Source organism: Cydia splendana, chromosome 18 (genome assembly GCF_910591565.1).
Source record: "Cydia splendana chromosome 18, ilCydSple1.2, whole genome shotgun sequence".
Lineage (NCBI taxonomy): Eukaryota > Metazoa > Arthropoda > Insecta > Lepidoptera > Tortricidae > Cydia > Cydia splendana.
The window spans coordinates 3,574,478-3,593,426 of NC_085977.1; the positions used below are offsets into that span (position 1 = coordinate 3,574,478).

An 18,949-nucleotide genomic window follows, 5' to 3' on the forward strand; every position below is an offset into this window, starting at 1 on the left:
TGGTTGTATATCGCTCAGTGGCGGTATCATGGTCACATATTTATCACTTGTCATATCATGCGTCACTTTCGCACTCACATACTTGTTAGAACGTGACAGGCATGATGACAGATGATAAAAAACCGACCATCTTAGCCCTACATGTTATTCAGATAGTCAAGGCAGTTATTGTCAATTAAATTAATTTTAAAATTATCCAATCATCCAAGTTGTAATTTTTCGTTTTAAACTCGATTGTCTGCTCTTAGTCTGTCATGAAAGAGACATACTGAACAACAAGAGACCTAATTATGGCTCGTTGTAAGTATTGCAGTATAACAGCGTAGCAGTGATCCTGTAAGGGAGTCGCAGGAGTTCTATTAACCTTAGTTAAAAAAGAAAAAAAAGTTACAAATAGTGGAAGGAAGAAGATCGCGAACATAGTTTTTTCATGCCAAGGGGGGTCGCAAAATTTTTTCAGGTTACGCCATGAAAAAGATTGGCTAGTACTGAAGTATTATGTACCTGGCACGTTCAGTCGAGGTTGTCCTGGAAGATGAGGCGCACGTAGCCCGGCGTGCCCTGCAGCGGCGCGGCGCAGAACGGGCAGATGGCGTGGAAGCCGTTCGTGCCGTGCGGGATGTCCACGCTCGCCCAGTACCTGAACACATTACATTATTATACTCAGGCTCAGCCACTTTGTCAGCAGAAAGAGGCGGCAGAATAAATAAAGTAGAAAATTTTAATTTCGCGCCTTTTTCAACTGACAAGTTGGGTGTGCTTGAGTATACATAGCTACGATATTAAAACAATCTCAATCGTTCATGTCCTCATGTGAACTAAAAAAGAATAAACAGATCAACGTTCAAATTAGTTACCGCATCACGGCGTCATTCATTAAAGTAGTGAGAGCACTAAATTAAGAGTTGTGTTCGATGCGGCGAGTATTGTACGATGCACACAAAAATAGTCGTGTATAGAAATGAAATTGTCAGTATTACTTTTGACATCACATTTATTTGGAATGTTTTTCTGTTTTGTTGTTTAAGAATTTGGATTCCATAATAGCACAAAAGAAGATGAAAACCACTCATTTTATTGAAGGACATTATCCGTCAATAAAGCTAGCAAAAACTGGATGCACCGGATCGGCACGCTTGAAGAAATGGAGAGAAAAACAGCGCATTACCATCCCTCTTCACGGTAGGTACATAAAAAAAATGGATGGTGTTCCTATCCCTGCATGTAATGTGACATGTAACTCACTTGACGGTCCGCTCGGAGGCCATGTGTCCGCAGGGGTTGAAGGCGTAGGTGGGCGGCTCGGCGTCCACGTAGAAGGCGGGCTCGATGCCCATGCACACGCGCACCACCAGCCCCGGCGCCATGCACATCGGGCACTTGCGGAGTCCCGTCTCGCTGCTCTCCGCGCCCCACGAGTGCTCGCCTGGAATCAATTTAACACATGTTAAGTTAGGCGTACTCAAGCCTTTTTTCATTGAGGCCAAAATGCTCATGATACGGGTCGTAATGGTCGGGGACATCGAATCAAATTGAGTCGCTTAACTTCAAACTCGGGTAAATCAATCTATCAGATTAAGCGATTTTGGTATTAAGAAAAAGTAATAGGGTAGATATTTGCTGAGAGGGTCGAATGGATTTACCCGAGTTTGAAATTAAGCGACACAATTTATGTGTAAATATTTATATGTACGTCATTAAGGTTACAAGAACCGCCAAATGCGGCACTTACTGATGCTTAATAGGCAGCAATTTAAGTATTGCTGTTCAGCGTTCAGCGTGTCGGCTAATGCCTCCTTGTCTACTGACCTTGCACGTGCCCGCAGTTGAGGTACACGTAGGGCTGGTTGAGGTCCTGTTGAGCTGAAGACAGCTTGCGTGGAATCACCAATGTATTCAACCCTACAGGACATTGTGGCCGACCCGCGTTCAGTGCGTCTACTAATGCTTCCAGGTCGCGTTTTGTCTGAAAATGTACATTCGGACTGTCAAAAATCTTGCGTGAGAGATATGCAGAATATAGTGCTGAGCGAATCACAGGAGTAGAAGGCCGAAAATTTTAATGGGAAATTTGGCATCCCGTCAGATATAAAGAAAATAGTACTTCTTAAAGACGTGACCAACCTCCACTGGACCGAGATCAGCTCTTAATGGTAATAACTTAAACTTACAGGTGAATTCTTGAGTCCCTCGGCGCTCCTCCATAGCAGCGTGGCTCCGCACAAGTCAATCATAGTCCCGTCCCGGAGCACGTTGCTTTCTGACTGGCATGGGAGACCCTGGAAAATAGGATGATTTTAAAATACGTACGTAGGGTAAACTAGGGAACAAATCAAATATTTTTTGTTTTGTGGAAGTTTTAGTTTCGTGGGGTGTTGCAGATTAATTAGTAACAATGGATCGCTAGCCAGCAGATCATTTTGCATATTACGTATATTGATACGTATCGTACCCTTAGTAACTACCGCAATGTGTAAAGCCGACCACTGACTAACAGTCCGCCGGACGATATCGGCCGGTCAGTTGTTCGGAACTGTCAAATTTTTGTTCTAACTGACAGGCCGATATCCTCCGGCGGCCTGTTAGTCAGTGGTCGGCTTAAGCTTTATATATGCGGAAAAGGTTGGAGGAGCGCGAACACAGCAAAGATCGATATTAAGAAAATGTGTTTTTCAATAGAATGAAAACAGCATTCATCTTCTTATCATAAACGATTTTTGTTTATCTGTTAAAACAAAATCTAAAATCTGCGATTGGACATCCTGTAAAAACAAGTTAGAAAGATGATGTATTCACGTTAAGTATGTTTTCAATGAAGACAGACAATTCCCTTCTTATTCGTACTCGTCTATAATAGTGACTGCTCAATTTCCAAGCCAACCATAGCTATGAGTACCTATAACATATTTAATTTCGATAATGAATCATGACCAATTATAATACAAACAATGTTTACTAGACCAAACTAGAATTTCAAGGCGGCCTGTTAACTTTTTAGTGCAACCAATTAATTAAAAAAATCTAGAATCTTCAAATTTCATCATGCCAACCTAGCACAAAAATATACCTCTATTAGGTACAAGACATTACGTGAGAACTAAACAGCATACGGAGCGTTAATAATGTTAATATAATATTCCAGCATGTACCACATGAAACCAACGCAGCTTGCAAGCCGGGTGGTCTACTCCGATATCCAAATTTCGTTATCTGCCTCTCTATCGCTCTTACGTGTTCGAGCGATAGAGGCAAATAGATGAACGAACGAACGAAGTGATTCGCGGTAGGCCTTCTGATTACGGTAATGAAATATGGTTCCGCTGCACTGAGTTTCTTGGTCAACCGATTCACATGAGTTATGTGATTGTGTTTTTTACGAGTTGGCAACTGTACTTTGCTGGTACGTCCTTGGCGAAGGTAGAATGCGACCTTGCATGTCGTTCTTAGATAAGCTGAGTTTTAAGCTTCGAGAACAGTTAGTTTTTATTTCTGTAATCAGATTATTGAAGTACCCGAGGAACAGCACTAACAGCGTCCTTTGTGCGTGTATGCCTACTCCTAATTTTCAGTCTTTTTGTGTTTTTCAAACAAAATTCAAATGCTCTTATTTCGGTGCACGATTAATTGATTAGTCATTAGCACGATTAATTGATTAGTCATTAGTTATCAGTGTCGGAGGCTTCCTTTCAGACCCGGACCGTTCTGGTGTGGACGATCTTTGTCTGGTACGGCTATCTAAGAACCTACTCCATCAGAGCACACCGCTCGCTTGACTTTTCATCGAATGAGATACATATCCTACACACATACTAATATCCTAGCTAGGTGATGATGTCCTCCCAGACGTATCCGTTGACGGCAAACCTGGACAAATCAGGTATTCAGTAAATTCTGACGTGCATGGGCTCGAACGTGACTTGCGAATCCGAGTTTAGTTTTAAACTTCCGGCCGCAAGACATGCAGTAAAGCTCGCCATTAAGGATGCTATGACGGATTGTAACCAGACTTACCAAAAGTGAGTGGCTAGTAGGTACAGCAAGCTCACCTTCTGCTGCGCGGAGCGACTCTCCCTCAGCGAGAACATGGCGCCGCCGACTGAAGTCTCGCGCCACGGGCCGCAGGTGGCGCTGCCGCCGCAGAAGTCACCGCGCGGGTGCATCATGAGAACGCCGTTCGTCGTCAGACCGTCGACCTGGTGGTTCTGTAGGTACAGTTCACCTTCTGCTGCGCGGAGCGACTCTCCCTCAGCGACAACACGGCGCCGCCGACTGAAGTCTCGCGCCACGGGCCGCAGGTGGCGCTGCCGCCGCAGAAGTCACCGCGCGGGTGCATCATGAGAACGCCGTTCGTCGTCAGACCGTCGACCTGGTGGTTCTGTAGGTACAGTTCACCTTCTGCTGCGCGGAGCGACTCTCCCTCAGCGAGAACACGGCGCCGCCGACTGAAGTCTCGCGCCACGGGCCGCAGGTGGCGCTGCCGCCGCAGAAGTCACCGCGCGGGTGCATCATGAGAACGCCGTTCGTCGTCAGACCGTCGACCTGGTGGTTCTGTAGGTACAGTTCACCTTCTGCTGCGCGGAGCGACTCTCCCTCAGCGAGAACACGGCGCCGCCGACTGAAGTCTCGCGCCACGGGCCGCAGGTGGCGCTGCCGCCGCAGAAGTCACCGCGCGGGTGCATCATGAGAACGCCGTTCGTCGTCAGACCGTCGACCTGGTGGTTCTGTAGGTACAGCTCACCTTCTGCTGCGCGGAGCGACTCTCCCTCAGCGAGAACACGGCGCCGCCGACTGAAGTCTCGCGCCACGGGCCGCAGGTGGCGCTGCCTCCGCAGAAGTCACCGCGCGGGTGCATCATGAGAACGCCGTTCGTCGTCAGACCGTCGATCTCGTGGTTCTCTGTCCATTTCGTTGCTTTTTCCTGAAATTAGTTTATCGGTGGTTAGAATTTCCCGTTTCGCGGTGGTGGTGGTTTTTTTTTGTTTTTCCTGGTTAGGCTGTTTCAGGGGAAACCTAAAAGGATAAAGGATAATCGCAATGCATTTGGAAACGGTTTTGTGGTTTTGACACGTAAGTGGTGAAATGCAACTAGGCAAAAGACTATATGAAAAATATAATGAAATTATATATCGATACGAGTAAGGTCCATTTGTGTAAAATTGTCCTTATAATATTTATTTTTTATATATTTACTAAAAACAGCAATATCAATTGCATCAAACAAAAACCCCATCTTCCTGCTGAAATTTAATCAAAATTAAAGAATCGCTTCTAGAAACGAGCCCTTCAATGTTACAATGCTGTTGCCGTAAAGCGTCAAGACAAAGTTGAAGTCGTTCAACGACTTTTTACGATGACATATACTTACCACGAGTTCCTGTTAAAGCTAATAAAACGCATAGCTTTAAAAGGACAATAAGTGCCGGTTATTCTTAATTGTTCGTTATACCTATCAGTAAACCATTAATCAATCAACATCTTAAGTATTTTCAACTCATCACACAGTGTATCTACCCCAAGGAATATATTTCTAGAAGAGTCGAACCCAGCGGCATATATGCGACAGTTGTTGACGTTCTCTCTGTCGGCGATAATGCGACACGCGAACCGCGATATGGTGCTCTGTAGCACTTTTGTTTCGCCACTTAATATCAGTAAACCAACCCGATATTTTTATATTCTTAACTTAAATCAGAATTATATATAAATAGACATACCCCAAGGAATATATTTCTAGAAGAGTCGAACCCAGCGGCATATATGCGACAGTTATTGACGTCCTCTCTGTCGGCGATGATACGACACGCGAACCGCGATATGGTGCTCTGTAGCACTTTCGTGTCGCCGCTCTTGTCGCCTGCCACTGTGTCCATTACCACGAAGTCGATCGGCGATTCTGACGACCTACCGATCTGTGAACAAAGAGATTATGTTCAGTTAGTGAGCAGATAAAGGAAGGGGGAAGCCGCCTTTCAGGTTAGAGTGAATATCATCTGTTAGATGGGGCAATAAAACTTTATCGAACCTCTCGATGGTCGTATTATTTTGTCGAACTGTTCGACCAAAATTAACGTTGACCCTTCCAGTCAGTATGGGCATTTTTACGAGTGTACCTGTACAGGGTGACCACTCTTTACTATAACCCAAATTCCCTGACTTTTCCCGGTTTTCCAGGCGTTTTTTCAAGTTTTTCCCTGACCATAATCTTAAATGTAATAAATATAAATTATGTAATTTGAATACATTTTTGAGTTTTTGCAGAATCTGAATTAGTCCAGTCATTATATCCAAAAAAACCGGGCAAGTGCGAGTCGGACTCGCGCACGAAGGGTTCCGTACCATAATGCAAAAAAAAAAAAAACAAAAAAAAAAGCAAAAAAAAACGGTCACCCATCCAAGTACTGACCACTCCCGACGTTGCTTAACTTTGGTCAAAAATCACGTTTGTTGTATGGGAGCCCCATTTAAATCTTTATTTTATTCTGTTTTTAGTATTTGTTGTTATAGCGGCAACAGAAATACATCATCTGTGAAAATTTCAACTGTCTAGCTATCACGGTTCGTGAGATACAGCCTGGTGACAGACGGACGGACGGACGGACAGCGAAGTCTTAGTAATAGGGTCCCGTTTTACCCTTTGGGTACGGAACCCTAAAAAACCGACCCTACCCGTGAATAATCAGTTCTTGGATTTTTTTTCGTAGGTCCCTCGGGGGGGGGGGGTCACTGGGAGTGTAAATTCAAAAAGTAGACTGAATCAGGCTCCTGTGTATATTCGAAAAACGGTTTTTCTTGAATAACTCGGCCATTTTTGATTTTACAGTAAAACCGTGAGGACAAAAATTTTAGGAAATTTGATTCTCTACAAGTTTGGTCCTCACAATTTTTCTTCTAGGATCGATATTTTGGAAATAAAATTTGAAAAAAGAGACTAATTCAAAATATTTTCATCATCTACTAGATACGAGCGATAGAAATTGGGAATCTAGTGGTAAAGTGGTATTGACCACTCGATTTCAATTCTATTAGTAGAATTTAAACGCCTAGTAGTGGAGATATCATTTAACGAAATACACGAAATCGAGTGGTCGAATTTCAAAAATCGGCCCCCTGGACTTAAATTTTCTATCTTTTTGTGTAGCTCCTCCGTGTACAAAAAAAAATGATCCACGCGGCTCGTAATGCTCACTTTACGAGCCGCGTGGATCATTTTTTTTTCAATATTTATTTTGTCTATACCGCCGTGGTAGGATATAGCGTTACCTATTATTAACCTATTTAGCGGCAAACGTACGACCCCAATTTCATAGAAAACCGCAAATCGATGTACGGGGTTAGCCGTTTGGCACACGCATACTAGAGATCAAAATAAAATTTTTGACCCGCAGTTCCTAAAAAAAAAATCCATAGGAGGGGAGTGCTGAGTCATTGTTTTTTTTTTTATGAGAAAAAAAATTTTTTTTAGAAACCAATCGTGTATGGTAGGGTTAAAGAGGTATTCCCCGTTGGATATATGGATATTACGTATCATTTTATGATTAATATGCACCGTATCTGCAGTACAGTTCCATTAAGTCTCGTAGAATAGATACTGAAGTAGGACTGTATCACTTAGTATTATTGAAAACCGGGCAAGTGCGAGTCGGACTCGCGCACGAACGGTTCCGTACCATAATGCAAAAAAAAAACAAAAAAAAAAGCAAAAAAAAACGGTCACCCATCCAAGTACTGACCACTCCCGACGTTGCTTAACTTTGGTCAAAAATCACGTTTGTTGTATGGGAGCCCTATTTAAATCTTTATTTTATTCTGTTTTTAGTATTTGTTGTTATAGCGGCAACAGAAATACATCAACTGTGAAAATTTCAACTGTCTAGCTATCACGGTTCGTGAGATACAGCCTGGTGACAGACGGACGGACGGACGGACGGACGGACGGACAGCGAAGTCTTAGTAATAGGGTCCCGTTTTACCCTTTGGGTACGGAACCCTAAAAATTAAAAAAAAAATACTAAATGAAATTATTTTCAAAATTGCTTTATTAGGGTTAGATATGAGGATATCACGTATCATTTGAGGTATATTGTACAAAAAAAATCAGCCATATCGTATCTGGAGAAGCCCAAACTTGGTATGTTTTGAAAATTATTTTTGTTTTAATTAAAAAAAAATGGCTGAAATGTAATGATGTGGTATAGTTTTAGCATCGCCTCAAAAAGCTTTTCTGAAAAAAAAAAAATCCCTCCCATACAAAAAAAACAATGACTCAGCACTCCCCTCCTACGGGAAATATTTTTAGGAACTGCGGGTCAAAAATTTTGTTTTGACCTCTAGTATGCGTGTGCCAAACGGCTAATCTGTACATCGTTTGGGGTTTTTTAAAGTGAACAGGTTAGCACATTCACTGCCCCCGACGCAAATGTGCGTCCACCGTCATACAAGTTTGTTCCTAGGCCACGCCCTCTGGCAGTGAATGCGTTAGACTAATTATAGTAGATATATAATATTTGCAGATTATACATAGATTATAGATATATAATGAAGCGATGGTGGCCTAGCGGTAAGAGCGTGCGACTTTCAATCCGGAGGTCGCGGGTTCAAACCCCCGGCTCGTACCAATGAGTTTTTCGGAACTTATGTACCTACGAAATATCATTTGATATTTACCAGTTGCTTTTCGGTGGAGGAAAACATGATGAGGAAACCGGACTAATCCCATCAAGGCCTAGTTTCCCCTCTGGGTTGGAAGGTCAGATGGCAGTCGCTTTCGTAAAAACTAGTGCCTACGTCAAATCATGGGATTAGTACTCAAGCGGACCCCACGCCTATTACTTATTCTGCATGTGCCCAGGCTCCCATGAGCCGTGGCAAAATGCCGGGATAACGCCAGGAAGAAGAAGATATAATGTTTGCAGATGGTAAAATTAATATATTTATTTTTATTTTATTATGTACATACATCATACAGAGACAATTTTTATTCCCTGACCTCCATTAAATTTCCCTGACAATTCCCTGACTTTTCCATGACTAGCGAAATTCCCTGACTTTTCCCGGTTTTCCAGAAAGTGGCCACCCTGCTGTACTAGTATGGGTTCGAAAAAATTAACATTTAAAATAATTAACCGGGTAACATGTTTAGCCGAACCCTTACCACTGTATTACGCATTCATTAAATTTATAAGCTGAAAAGGTACTGGATAAAGTAATCCTAATTTAAATAGAAAAGTTAAATATGAAATGATTAGGTTGTCAAAACCTTTACATCCGTAGAGCCTTGATCAATTTATCACGGTTCACGACGTAACGACAATCGCAATTGGCACCGAGAGCTTATCGAATCAATTACGTACGGTACGGTAGACCTCTAATTCATTTCAATATCATCGCTATTAAAGTGTCTAAATAATTTTCTGATTTCACTACACCTTATAAAACAAAGTCCCCCACCGCGTCTGTCCGTTTGTATGTTGTTCGCGATAAACTCAAAAACTACAGAACGGATTTTCATGCGGTTTTCATCTATCAATTGAGGAAGGTTTAGGTGTATAATTTGTTAATTTGTCAGTTAATAATATTGTAGAAATAATTTTAAGGATATTTCCCCGATATGGAGTAAAGGAAAATGGACATATACGTTGGCTACAAAGGTCTGTTTGGCGTTTCGCCACGCTGCTATATTTAGTAGGAATTAGGAATGTACGCAGATTCTATCAACATAATATATAACTTTATCTTTTATTGGATCATGCCCAGATAAGTACATTAGTACATATTAAAAACTAAATGTCAAACCAGGCTGATTGGCATCAAGAATCACTAATAGGTAAACTATAGAGGTCTTGGTCAGGGTAAATTTTTAATACCTTTGTTGGCGCTATGAGTTCCAAGGGCACGAAAGTAGAGTAACGCTATTCACTATTCAGTTAAGTTGAACTTGACCGATGATGTGACGGTCGACAGTTGTGCTAAATAGCAAGCTGTACGTAGCATTTGAAGTTGAGATAGAGATCCAGCTAGTTAAATATAAATTTCCCTTTCGGTAGCTTTGAGAGCCGAGTTGTGAGGGCCATCCAGTTACTCATTGCAGTTCTTTCGATGCTATGAAGAGAGGAAAACTGACTTGGAGTACAACTTTTGTAATCTAGTTTCGTACGTGAGCGTGATCACGAGTGTAACTAGCCAGTTTTAAGATCATAGGGTAGGTAGACAATGAGATATGCTCAAAATTCTTTAAATAAGTCTTTGAGCGTTAGCGGTCGCGAGGTGTGTAAATAGCGTTAGCACCTATTCCCGTTCGTAAATTTCAAGATCACATGGCAGAATACACAATGTGATGTGTTCGTAACTTTGAGCGGTGGTCGCGAGGTTTGTAACTAAGGTAAGCAATTATCCCCCTTGATATGTTTCCATAATCTAGACTCGTACGTGACCCTTAGTGATCGTGACGAGTGTAGCGTAGCGTAGGAACCACCAATTGCCCTTCGCAAGTTTCAAGATCACAGGGTAGACAACGAGATGTGCTCGTAACTGGTATAGGAGTACGTGAGCGGTGGTCGTGAGGTGTGAAGGCTGCGTTACGTCACCGTTCCGCGGCGCGCCCGCGACGCTCTGATTGCTTATCGCCGTCCCTGTCGCTTCTACACTTCACGAGTTGCTAAAGCTATTGGTTTTTAAATTATTAGAAGTTTTGAATTGGATCGCTGGTGATATTAATCAGGCTGTGTAAGGCTGTGATGGATGAGGACTGCGTCTACTATGACGACCTTTTGGGTATTTTAGTTCGATATTCAATCACCGGCTCTTCCCTTCTTAAAATATGTTTTAAAGCACTAAACAAGCAACAAGACCTTCCAACGAGTAGGTTCTGTGCAAGTCGGTAAGTGGAATTGCAAATGCGTCAAATATACATTAGACTCCGCGAGTAATACCTCAATGCTAGTAAATCTAGCCAGCAGAACATAATTTATTCAAAAGTATAGGTATTGCCAATCTAACAGCGATGCCATACACCCTTGTACAACTTCAGTTCAACAGAATCTGAGTTCATACCGCAATTTAATGTTTAAAATAACTGTTTCGAGAGGGAATTCGTAGAAATGATCTTTGGAATTAATTTCGAGAGTACGTAAGCATGGCTCGATTTCAATGGCGTCCGAAGGTTAAGGGGGACCGCGAAATTAAAGCGGGCCTATAGAAATCTCCCCGTGGACACACGCACACGTGAATAATTCCAAGGATTATTTATGTCTTTAAAGATTTGTTGGTACGTGGAGCGCATTATTATTGTAGCTTTTGAGCAGGTTGTTGATTGCGCCATACATAATGTTAAGACTTGCATAAACATGTCACGCTGTCTTGTTGGCCATGTCGCTGATCAATCTCATTGTTGGGATTATGAATACATAACTACCTACAATATGTGGCAACATTGGTGACTGGTGACTATACCTTAGAAGGAATAAGCAATAGGAGTGCCCAATAGCCAAAAATTAGCATTTGGTCTGTCTACATAGGGCTTGTGCACAAATCACGCGAGGTTCGATAGGGGGTGGGGGGTCATGAAAAAATCACGATAGATCACGTTGGGGGAGGGGGGGTATAAGGAGAACCACACGTGTATTTTTCTACAGTGAACGAAACTAAGAAAAAAACCTACCACATGAGTATATCTACTTTTTCTCGGTTTTGTTAAACATAAATCTTCACTCTGCACTTCAAAATAGCGAGTCTATTTAACGAAAATAGAAAAATAAACAAGATTTTCTATATACAATACTATTTATCTTAAAATTAGGTCGAATAAAAAAAATTCAAAAAAATACACGTGAGGCTGTGTGGGGGGGTAGCCAAAAACCTCACCAAATATGACCAAGGGGGAGGGGGGCTCAAAAAGTGGCCGAAAACACCTCGCGTGATTTGTGCACAACCCCATATGTACATACTTAATGTTGTTTTCAGTTACGCCTCAAAAGAATTGTATACCACGGTTCCTAGACTGGAACTCACCCTACGGTGATCGAAAAGGTATATTTTGCTTTTAATTTAGAAGCTTTGCTGAAGTCTAATATAGTAGCTAAGAGCAAGTATTGCTGCATTTACTATCGGTGCTCATTAAAATCGATTTCCGAAGCATGAAGATCATTGCTGCGGGGATAGGTTTCAAGGTGCAGAAATGTTGGCCAAGACGAAACTTCATCGTTCAAGCCCTTGATCCATCCAAATCGAGCGCCAAAGCATTAAGATCATTTCTGGCTGGAAAGGCCTCAAGTCGCCAAGTTTAAGTGGCAGGCTTAGTGCGGATTAGCGTGTCCGAGGCCGCATTGCCGTGGTTGGGTAACGTGACGCGTCGAACTTGCGTCACGTCGTCATACAGTTGCAAGGGCATTGGTGCATGCCCTGCTGCGTTCCCACTGCCCTGGCTGCTGAAGGATCAATACCAGTTTAACTAGTGCCATAAGATATGTTACAACGGACGGTGCACATATACTGGTTTCGCCTGAGCACTTGCTGGTAAACCATTAGTAATAACACAGCACCCAAGATGTTATAACCATCGCTTACCTACGGTCCGCAGGCGCGCAATTGTCGGCAAATCAATGAGTAATGAGGTCTGGCCTGGAGATGCAAAGTTGTTACGAATCACACTACAACACAAAACTCACCGAGACTTGGTAAGCAAAACGAACAACCCGCACTGTTCGTGCCATAACCGTGCACCGTGCACGTGTTTGTGGTCTTGATACCGCTGCCGTATGCTTATATCTGCCATCTTCATATCCTAATCCAAATACAGATGTAGTGCTTAATTGTTTTTTTCGTATTTTCTCGGAAACGTTCGTATTTGTCATGCTACTTCAGTCAACGTCAGTACTTTTTGTACAGAGACTGACTGAAATAGCAAGACACGTTCGTAGTTTCCGTGAAAATACGAAGGAATATAATTATGCACTACATCTGTAGCTTAGTTATTCGTGGTCTAGGCAGAGACACATTACTTTCCACATCGTGCAGTGAAATGGTAATGGCGCTTGGCTACGCAAAGGTCAAACAGGCCTATTCGGATTTCGAGATAATCACAAGATCTTGAGACGATTTAGAGATCAACTAGATCTACATTAGATATTGACTAGATATCCATATCTAAGTCATAACTTGTCGAAATCGTTCAAGAGGACCTTCAGAATCGCGGAAACGTCAAATTTGACATATCTATCTTACAAATATCTTTAAATTATCCGGGGCTTCCGGTTCGAGCGCCATCTTGATGGCACGCGTCGGGATCATTTGCTTTGTTTTTTGCTCATTAATATTGTTTAAAGTGTAATATCGATAGCCTATTATACAGTAAACTAATGTGGTAGCAGTGTTGGCCGAAAGTTAATCCAAATTGAAAATGCTGGCCATTAACCATTATAAATTGAACCGTAATCTGTAATCGTCCGTTACGGTTTAAGGTTCAATTTATAATGGTTAATGGCCAACATTTTCAATTCGCATTAACTTTCGGCCAACACTGTGTGGTAGTGTGCAGTGAATGGAGAATTTATCTTGATGCACGTTTAACCATCATTTTGGAGTCAACGGCCGGTTGTCCACGTGTTTCTTGTAAAGCCCGCTATCGCTTTACAAGAGCTAAATAACCGTACACTGTCTTGTACTAACCGTACAATTTCAATCGTTTTACCCTGCTACTACGACCTTGACACTGGCGAAATAGCCCCAATGGGCTGAAGCCATAATTTTAAAAGAATGAATGAATTAAATTATCCGTATCGTAACTTGTTGAAGTCTAGTAGAAATCTAATTCATTTTCCGAATCGAGCCGAAAAACGCGACAACGTTCTCGCCACCGACTATGAACCCTTAGTTTAAGTAGGTTTCTAAGGTCATTTCCATTTTAAGTAATATCTGAATAGGGTTTCTTTTAAGTCAATTATACTTTTCCAAAGGTATAAAATATACAAATCCGATGCAGTTCCGAGATAAGGAATAATGTAAGCCAATTCAAGCGCGTTTACCCGGAATGTGTGGCGAATCAACTAAATGGTATTCACGTGTTTTACGATCGTAGTCCACGCGAACTGGTATATTTGCCGCACAGTTCTGGAAGATCAGAAGAATATTCGGTGTATTCCCATTTGTCCCCACCCCACGTGACCGCCGCCATACATGAGGCGGGGACAAATGGGAATGATTTGTATGCAGTGCCTATTCCCATCTGTTCCCGGCGGGGACAAATGGGAATACTCCGAATATTCAAGCGAATTTTACAGTCATTATCTCTATAGCGTTTTCCTTCTGAGGAGCTCGGTCAAGTCGGCTATGGCCGTGTTTGCTTGACATGACAAGTACTGTAGTAGATTTTTTGGACTTGAATTTGAAATGACAGTGACTCTCCCCTTTTTTATTTAGTCCGTTTTATTATTTAAGTATTAGCTCCGGGCTGTGTTAAGTGCGAGTAACCCTTAACCTTTCCTTTTAACCTAAAATTTCTCCAACGCTCAAGAGTCCCTCTAATAAAGCGACCCTTTACCTTTAGCCTCTTTGAAATATTGAATGGTTAGTCCAAGTGGCTTAGTACGGTGAAATAAATCGCCATGACCTTTGGTAAAATTATGCGAGTGGAGATTCCCAAGTATAATTTATGTAATATGCAAACCTATATAAACAACGTATTTCCCAGTAACAAGACGATAATGTAACAACGATTGTTGTTTATTTTGTTTTTATTTTAAACAAACATTTTGAGTCGAGTCTAGTATTAAACTATGATGTAATATATACTATGTGGTTAGTTCCGTGTTTTTTCACGGAACTAGTATATGTCAAAGTATTGTTAGAAGCAAGTCATAAGAATAATATTCATTATGTTAAAGTTCAAATCTTGTAAAGTATGCTACATCACAATGAAATGTCCCAAATATATTTAAATAATGGTCAATACCAATAGCCCATATAAAGGGAAAGCTGAATTGGACTATGATGTACTGACTAGACGTGCGCGCCGCCGCGGCGCGCCGCCGCCATATGGAGTCAGCGCGCCGCCGCCGCCGCCGGTAGTTTAAAATTCGCGCCGAATATTTTTTTATAAGACAGTATTATGCAGCGTTAAAATATGTAATAGGTTATAGTCCGATAAGAAATAGTTGAAAATTATTGCGGGCGTGACTTCCGACGTAACTCTTACGTTTTTGACGTAGAATACTAACTTAAACATGGCAATAATTTAGTACGGAAAGTTTTTGGTTATATAATTTAATTTCTACTATTTTATGTCGCACCAACACCATACTAACTATTCTTATGTGGCAGTATGATTTACATAAAAATGTGTTGTATGTATGGGTAAAACGGGTAAAACACATTTATAAAGTATAATGTCCAGTGTTTTAACCGTTGTCGATTACACGGCACTTTTGCTAAGTCCAGTATGTTGGACATTGCCAAGTATGCGAAGAGTAAAATTATCAAATTTTCTGGTAGTTTTTATGGTAAATAAATTAAACAGAGGTGTTAGGTGTTGCAAAACGTTTTTACTTGTCGTATTACAACGTAATGAACCAAATAGATAAAATAATATATTTACGGATTTTTTTTCCTGTGCGTTCATCAAGGCACCAAGAGACAGACCCGATTTCATTTGAGAAATGTCTTCAGAAAAGATTGACTAAATTGCCTGCATTATTGTAATAACCATTGCTCAGATGTTCCTGCATCCTACGATACCCGCCAAGTTTGATTTAATGTTTAATAACTGAAGTCAATGACTGGTAAAATTTTGTCACCTACGATCTATAAAGTTTTTGGAAAAATATAAAAATAATAGGTTTTACTTTAATTCATAACATAAGTTGACATTATCAGTAAGTGTATTTGTAATTAAAAAATGCAATGATTCTATATTTATTAAAAAAAACATGAATTTGACAAAAAAAAATCCTTATGCACATAAAGTGCTGTATGTATACTCGGCAACCTCACGTGTATTTTTCTACAGTGAACGAAACTAAGAAAAAATACCTACCACATGAGTAGATTTCTTTTTCTCGGTTTCGTTAAACATAAATCTTCACTCCGCACTTCAAAATAGCGAGTCTATTTTACGAAATTTTGAAGCGCGTGGCCTTAACCAGTCTGATAGAAAAACTTCAAAAAAATACACGTGAGGTTATGTGGGGTAGGGGAGGTAGCCAAAAACCTCACCAAATATCACCAATGGGGAGGGGGGTCAAAAATTAGCCGAAAACACTTCGCGTGATTTGTGCACAAACCCTCAATATTGAAAAGCTGAAAAATCCCACGCCGCCGGCGTTACGCCGCCGCCGTGGATTTTTTCGTGGCGCGCCGCCGCCCGATTTTTTACGACCGGCGCGCACGTCTAGTACTGACATAAGTATTCAAAAATCGAAATAGCTGCAGTGGTTCAAAATGACTCACACATCAGCATTACACAGCCGTACTGATAAGAAGTAGGTAGGTACAGGTACCTAAATATTTTATAGCATACAAAATACAAACAAGAGTCGAGTGCCAGACGTCATTTTAGATCCATTGCGTAAGATCAATCTACTGAGCGACAATAACCCCATTTCGAAATAGCAGCAGTAACCGGAGTTTTTTTCTAAACCACAGAATTTGGGCAGAGACCGTGACGAGGGCAAAGATGGCCGAGATTACACCGCTAACCGATTGCGTCCCACAGAATACAAGTTGACATCAGTAATGCAGTAGTTCTATGCCAACCCAACTAATATCTATCCCACCTAATGTGTGAATGTCACGCCCTCGGCAGACAAAGAATGAAGGACTTTGGAGCAGGAACCAAAGGAATTCAAAGCACTACCCATGAGCTCCATTATCCGACACATGGAGTTGGTCGAAAAAGCTCTTAAGTAGGCAAAAGGTTGAGCTTAAGGGGGTGACTGCATTGCCCCCGAAATTATACTGTTATAATTATAATTATAAGTTCTATCCCAACTAATATCGAAAATGCTACTCCTCAGTTTATTTAATTGCACAACATGGCTTGCTATCTTTCCCACCAAATTGACAAAAAATGTTTGATAAACTGAGCCGATAACACCTAGCATAATTCTTACTGGAAAAATTCATAAAATGCAACTGACTGCAGGTCCAACAGCTTACTTTGAATGTACAATCTGCTTTTGATTCGAACATCCTAATGACCACCAACCACCTATGGTTTTATCTGACGGGATATAGTGCGATTACAATTGCCCACCTTATAGTTTTTCGGACTATAAGTTAAGTTAAATAAGACAATGGTTTGGATTTGGACTCGTGTTACGCGCTGTTATAACACGGGTGCTGTATGCTGTCCCGTTATTCACGCGGTTACGTTCCTCCAAACCGCGTTTATCAAACTACACATGCTACCTGCACGTATGCGTAGAAATGTAATCACGCTACGCTGGCCGAAATACGGTGGCTTCAATTTCTAAAAGCATAACTCGCGGATTTCAGTTTCGGTAGAATTAAATAACTTAGCGCCATTTTAATATGCAAATATGCGCTTTAATATAATGGAATTATTCCGCGCACATGTAATGTGTGCAAAGTAGGTAATCCGGAAGTAATTTGGGTTTAGAGGAAGACGTGTGTCTCTCGCAAAATCGCAAGTGCTTTACTTTTGAAATTTTATCAATTTATTTTCTCGTTTTGTGTCTAGCGCTGCACCAGGTATGGCGAGTTTTTTTTCCATCCATCGTAAACTTACGAATCTGTCACTTTTACGGACTTAGTCACTCAAATCAAAATGTGAACAAAATTCAATTTCATCGACATTGCATCGTGAGTGTATAGGAAAAAGTAGACAGCAGACTAGTTAACGGAACGTGTTATAATTTCGGAAGACACGGCATTAATTATGACTTAGCTGTCAAACTCGGTGTCGGTCGTTTCGTCAGCTTTTGTACATATGTTAGTACAAATTAATGCATCTGATAATGACAGTATACTCGTAGGTAAATCTCACGCCAGCTCTTAAGAGCGCTCTTACAAGAAAAGTCGAAATAACGCAAAATTGATGATACTAGTCGACGAAATTCAGGACTTTGTGCTCATTATTAGAAACAATGAGTACTTGTTCCAGTAAAAGCGTCTTCTTATCTTTTTAAATATCGTTGTAAATATTAGAAAAAGGACTTATTAAATTAGTAATGATTTTTTTTCTGATGGTCGTTTCCGAAAAACCCCGTGAAGCACTGAATGGCAAGCTCTTATTTGGAAATGTTGAGAAGTTTACTCTGCTAAACCTGGCTATTTTGTATTACTAATACCCTGTACTTTAGGCATATCAAACGATATTTTTCCTACACACCTTTGAGAAAGAGAAAATCAAAGTAAAACGAACTCAATTTTCTATCCGAAACAAGTGTCAATTCGTACGAAAATCTACTTAATATCGAAGTCATGTTCATACTCAAGCAATCTGCAACGTTTGCTTATACTGTTGGTATACATTAGTGTTTATGAAATTCTACTATAATTTTTTGGCAATTTTTTGAAAACTACTCTATATTACCGATGACGTGCGCTGCGCCAGCTCAGTGCCGCGGCAGAGCTTGTAGAGGCAGGACGTGTGTCGGTCGGCTCCGCACATTTTCAACGGCGACAACGAGATTTTTTATCATTGTGTGCGGCGGGCGCCGTGTAAAACGCTTTACTGTGTGCGTGTAAACCGCAACGAGAGACTTTGATCCTAGCACTGTTTTTATAGTATTATAATTTATAATGGTACAGTTTAATAAACTACCGGACAGGATTAAAAATATTTGAAACGACCTGACATTCTATATGTATTAATTTTGACTCAAGATAGTACTCAGGGTCTGATGATGGAGCCGGAAGGTGGTCACCGGTACCAATCAACCATGCAACTAAACTACTTCGTGTTTAGGCTCGTTTTATTCATCTCAACAAGATCTTT

General features: G+C 41.1%; 1 protein-coding gene across 1 annotated transcript in view; it reads right to left on the minus strand.

Annotated features, from left to right (window-relative positions):
- The window catches only part of LOC134799373 (protein pellino), a 153,249-nt gene that overhangs the window by 5,658 nt on the left and 128,642 nt on the right, over nt 1-18,949 (minus strand). The window contains exons 4-9 of the mRNA XM_063771783.1: nt 5,715-5,909; nt 4,739-4,918; nt 2,172-2,279; nt 1,810-1,966; nt 1,246-1,426; nt 505-640 (exon numbers count right to left, since the gene is read on the minus strand). Of these exons, the coding sequence (XP_063627853.1) occupies nt 514-640; nt 1,246-1,426; nt 1,810-1,966; nt 2,172-2,279; nt 4,739-4,918; nt 5,715-5,909 (948 nt within the window). The 3' untranslated portion in view covers nt 505-513. The remainder of the gene's footprint in view (nt 1-504; nt 641-1,245; nt 1,427-1,809; nt 1,967-2,171; nt 2,280-4,738; nt 4,919-5,714; nt 5,910-18,949) is intronic.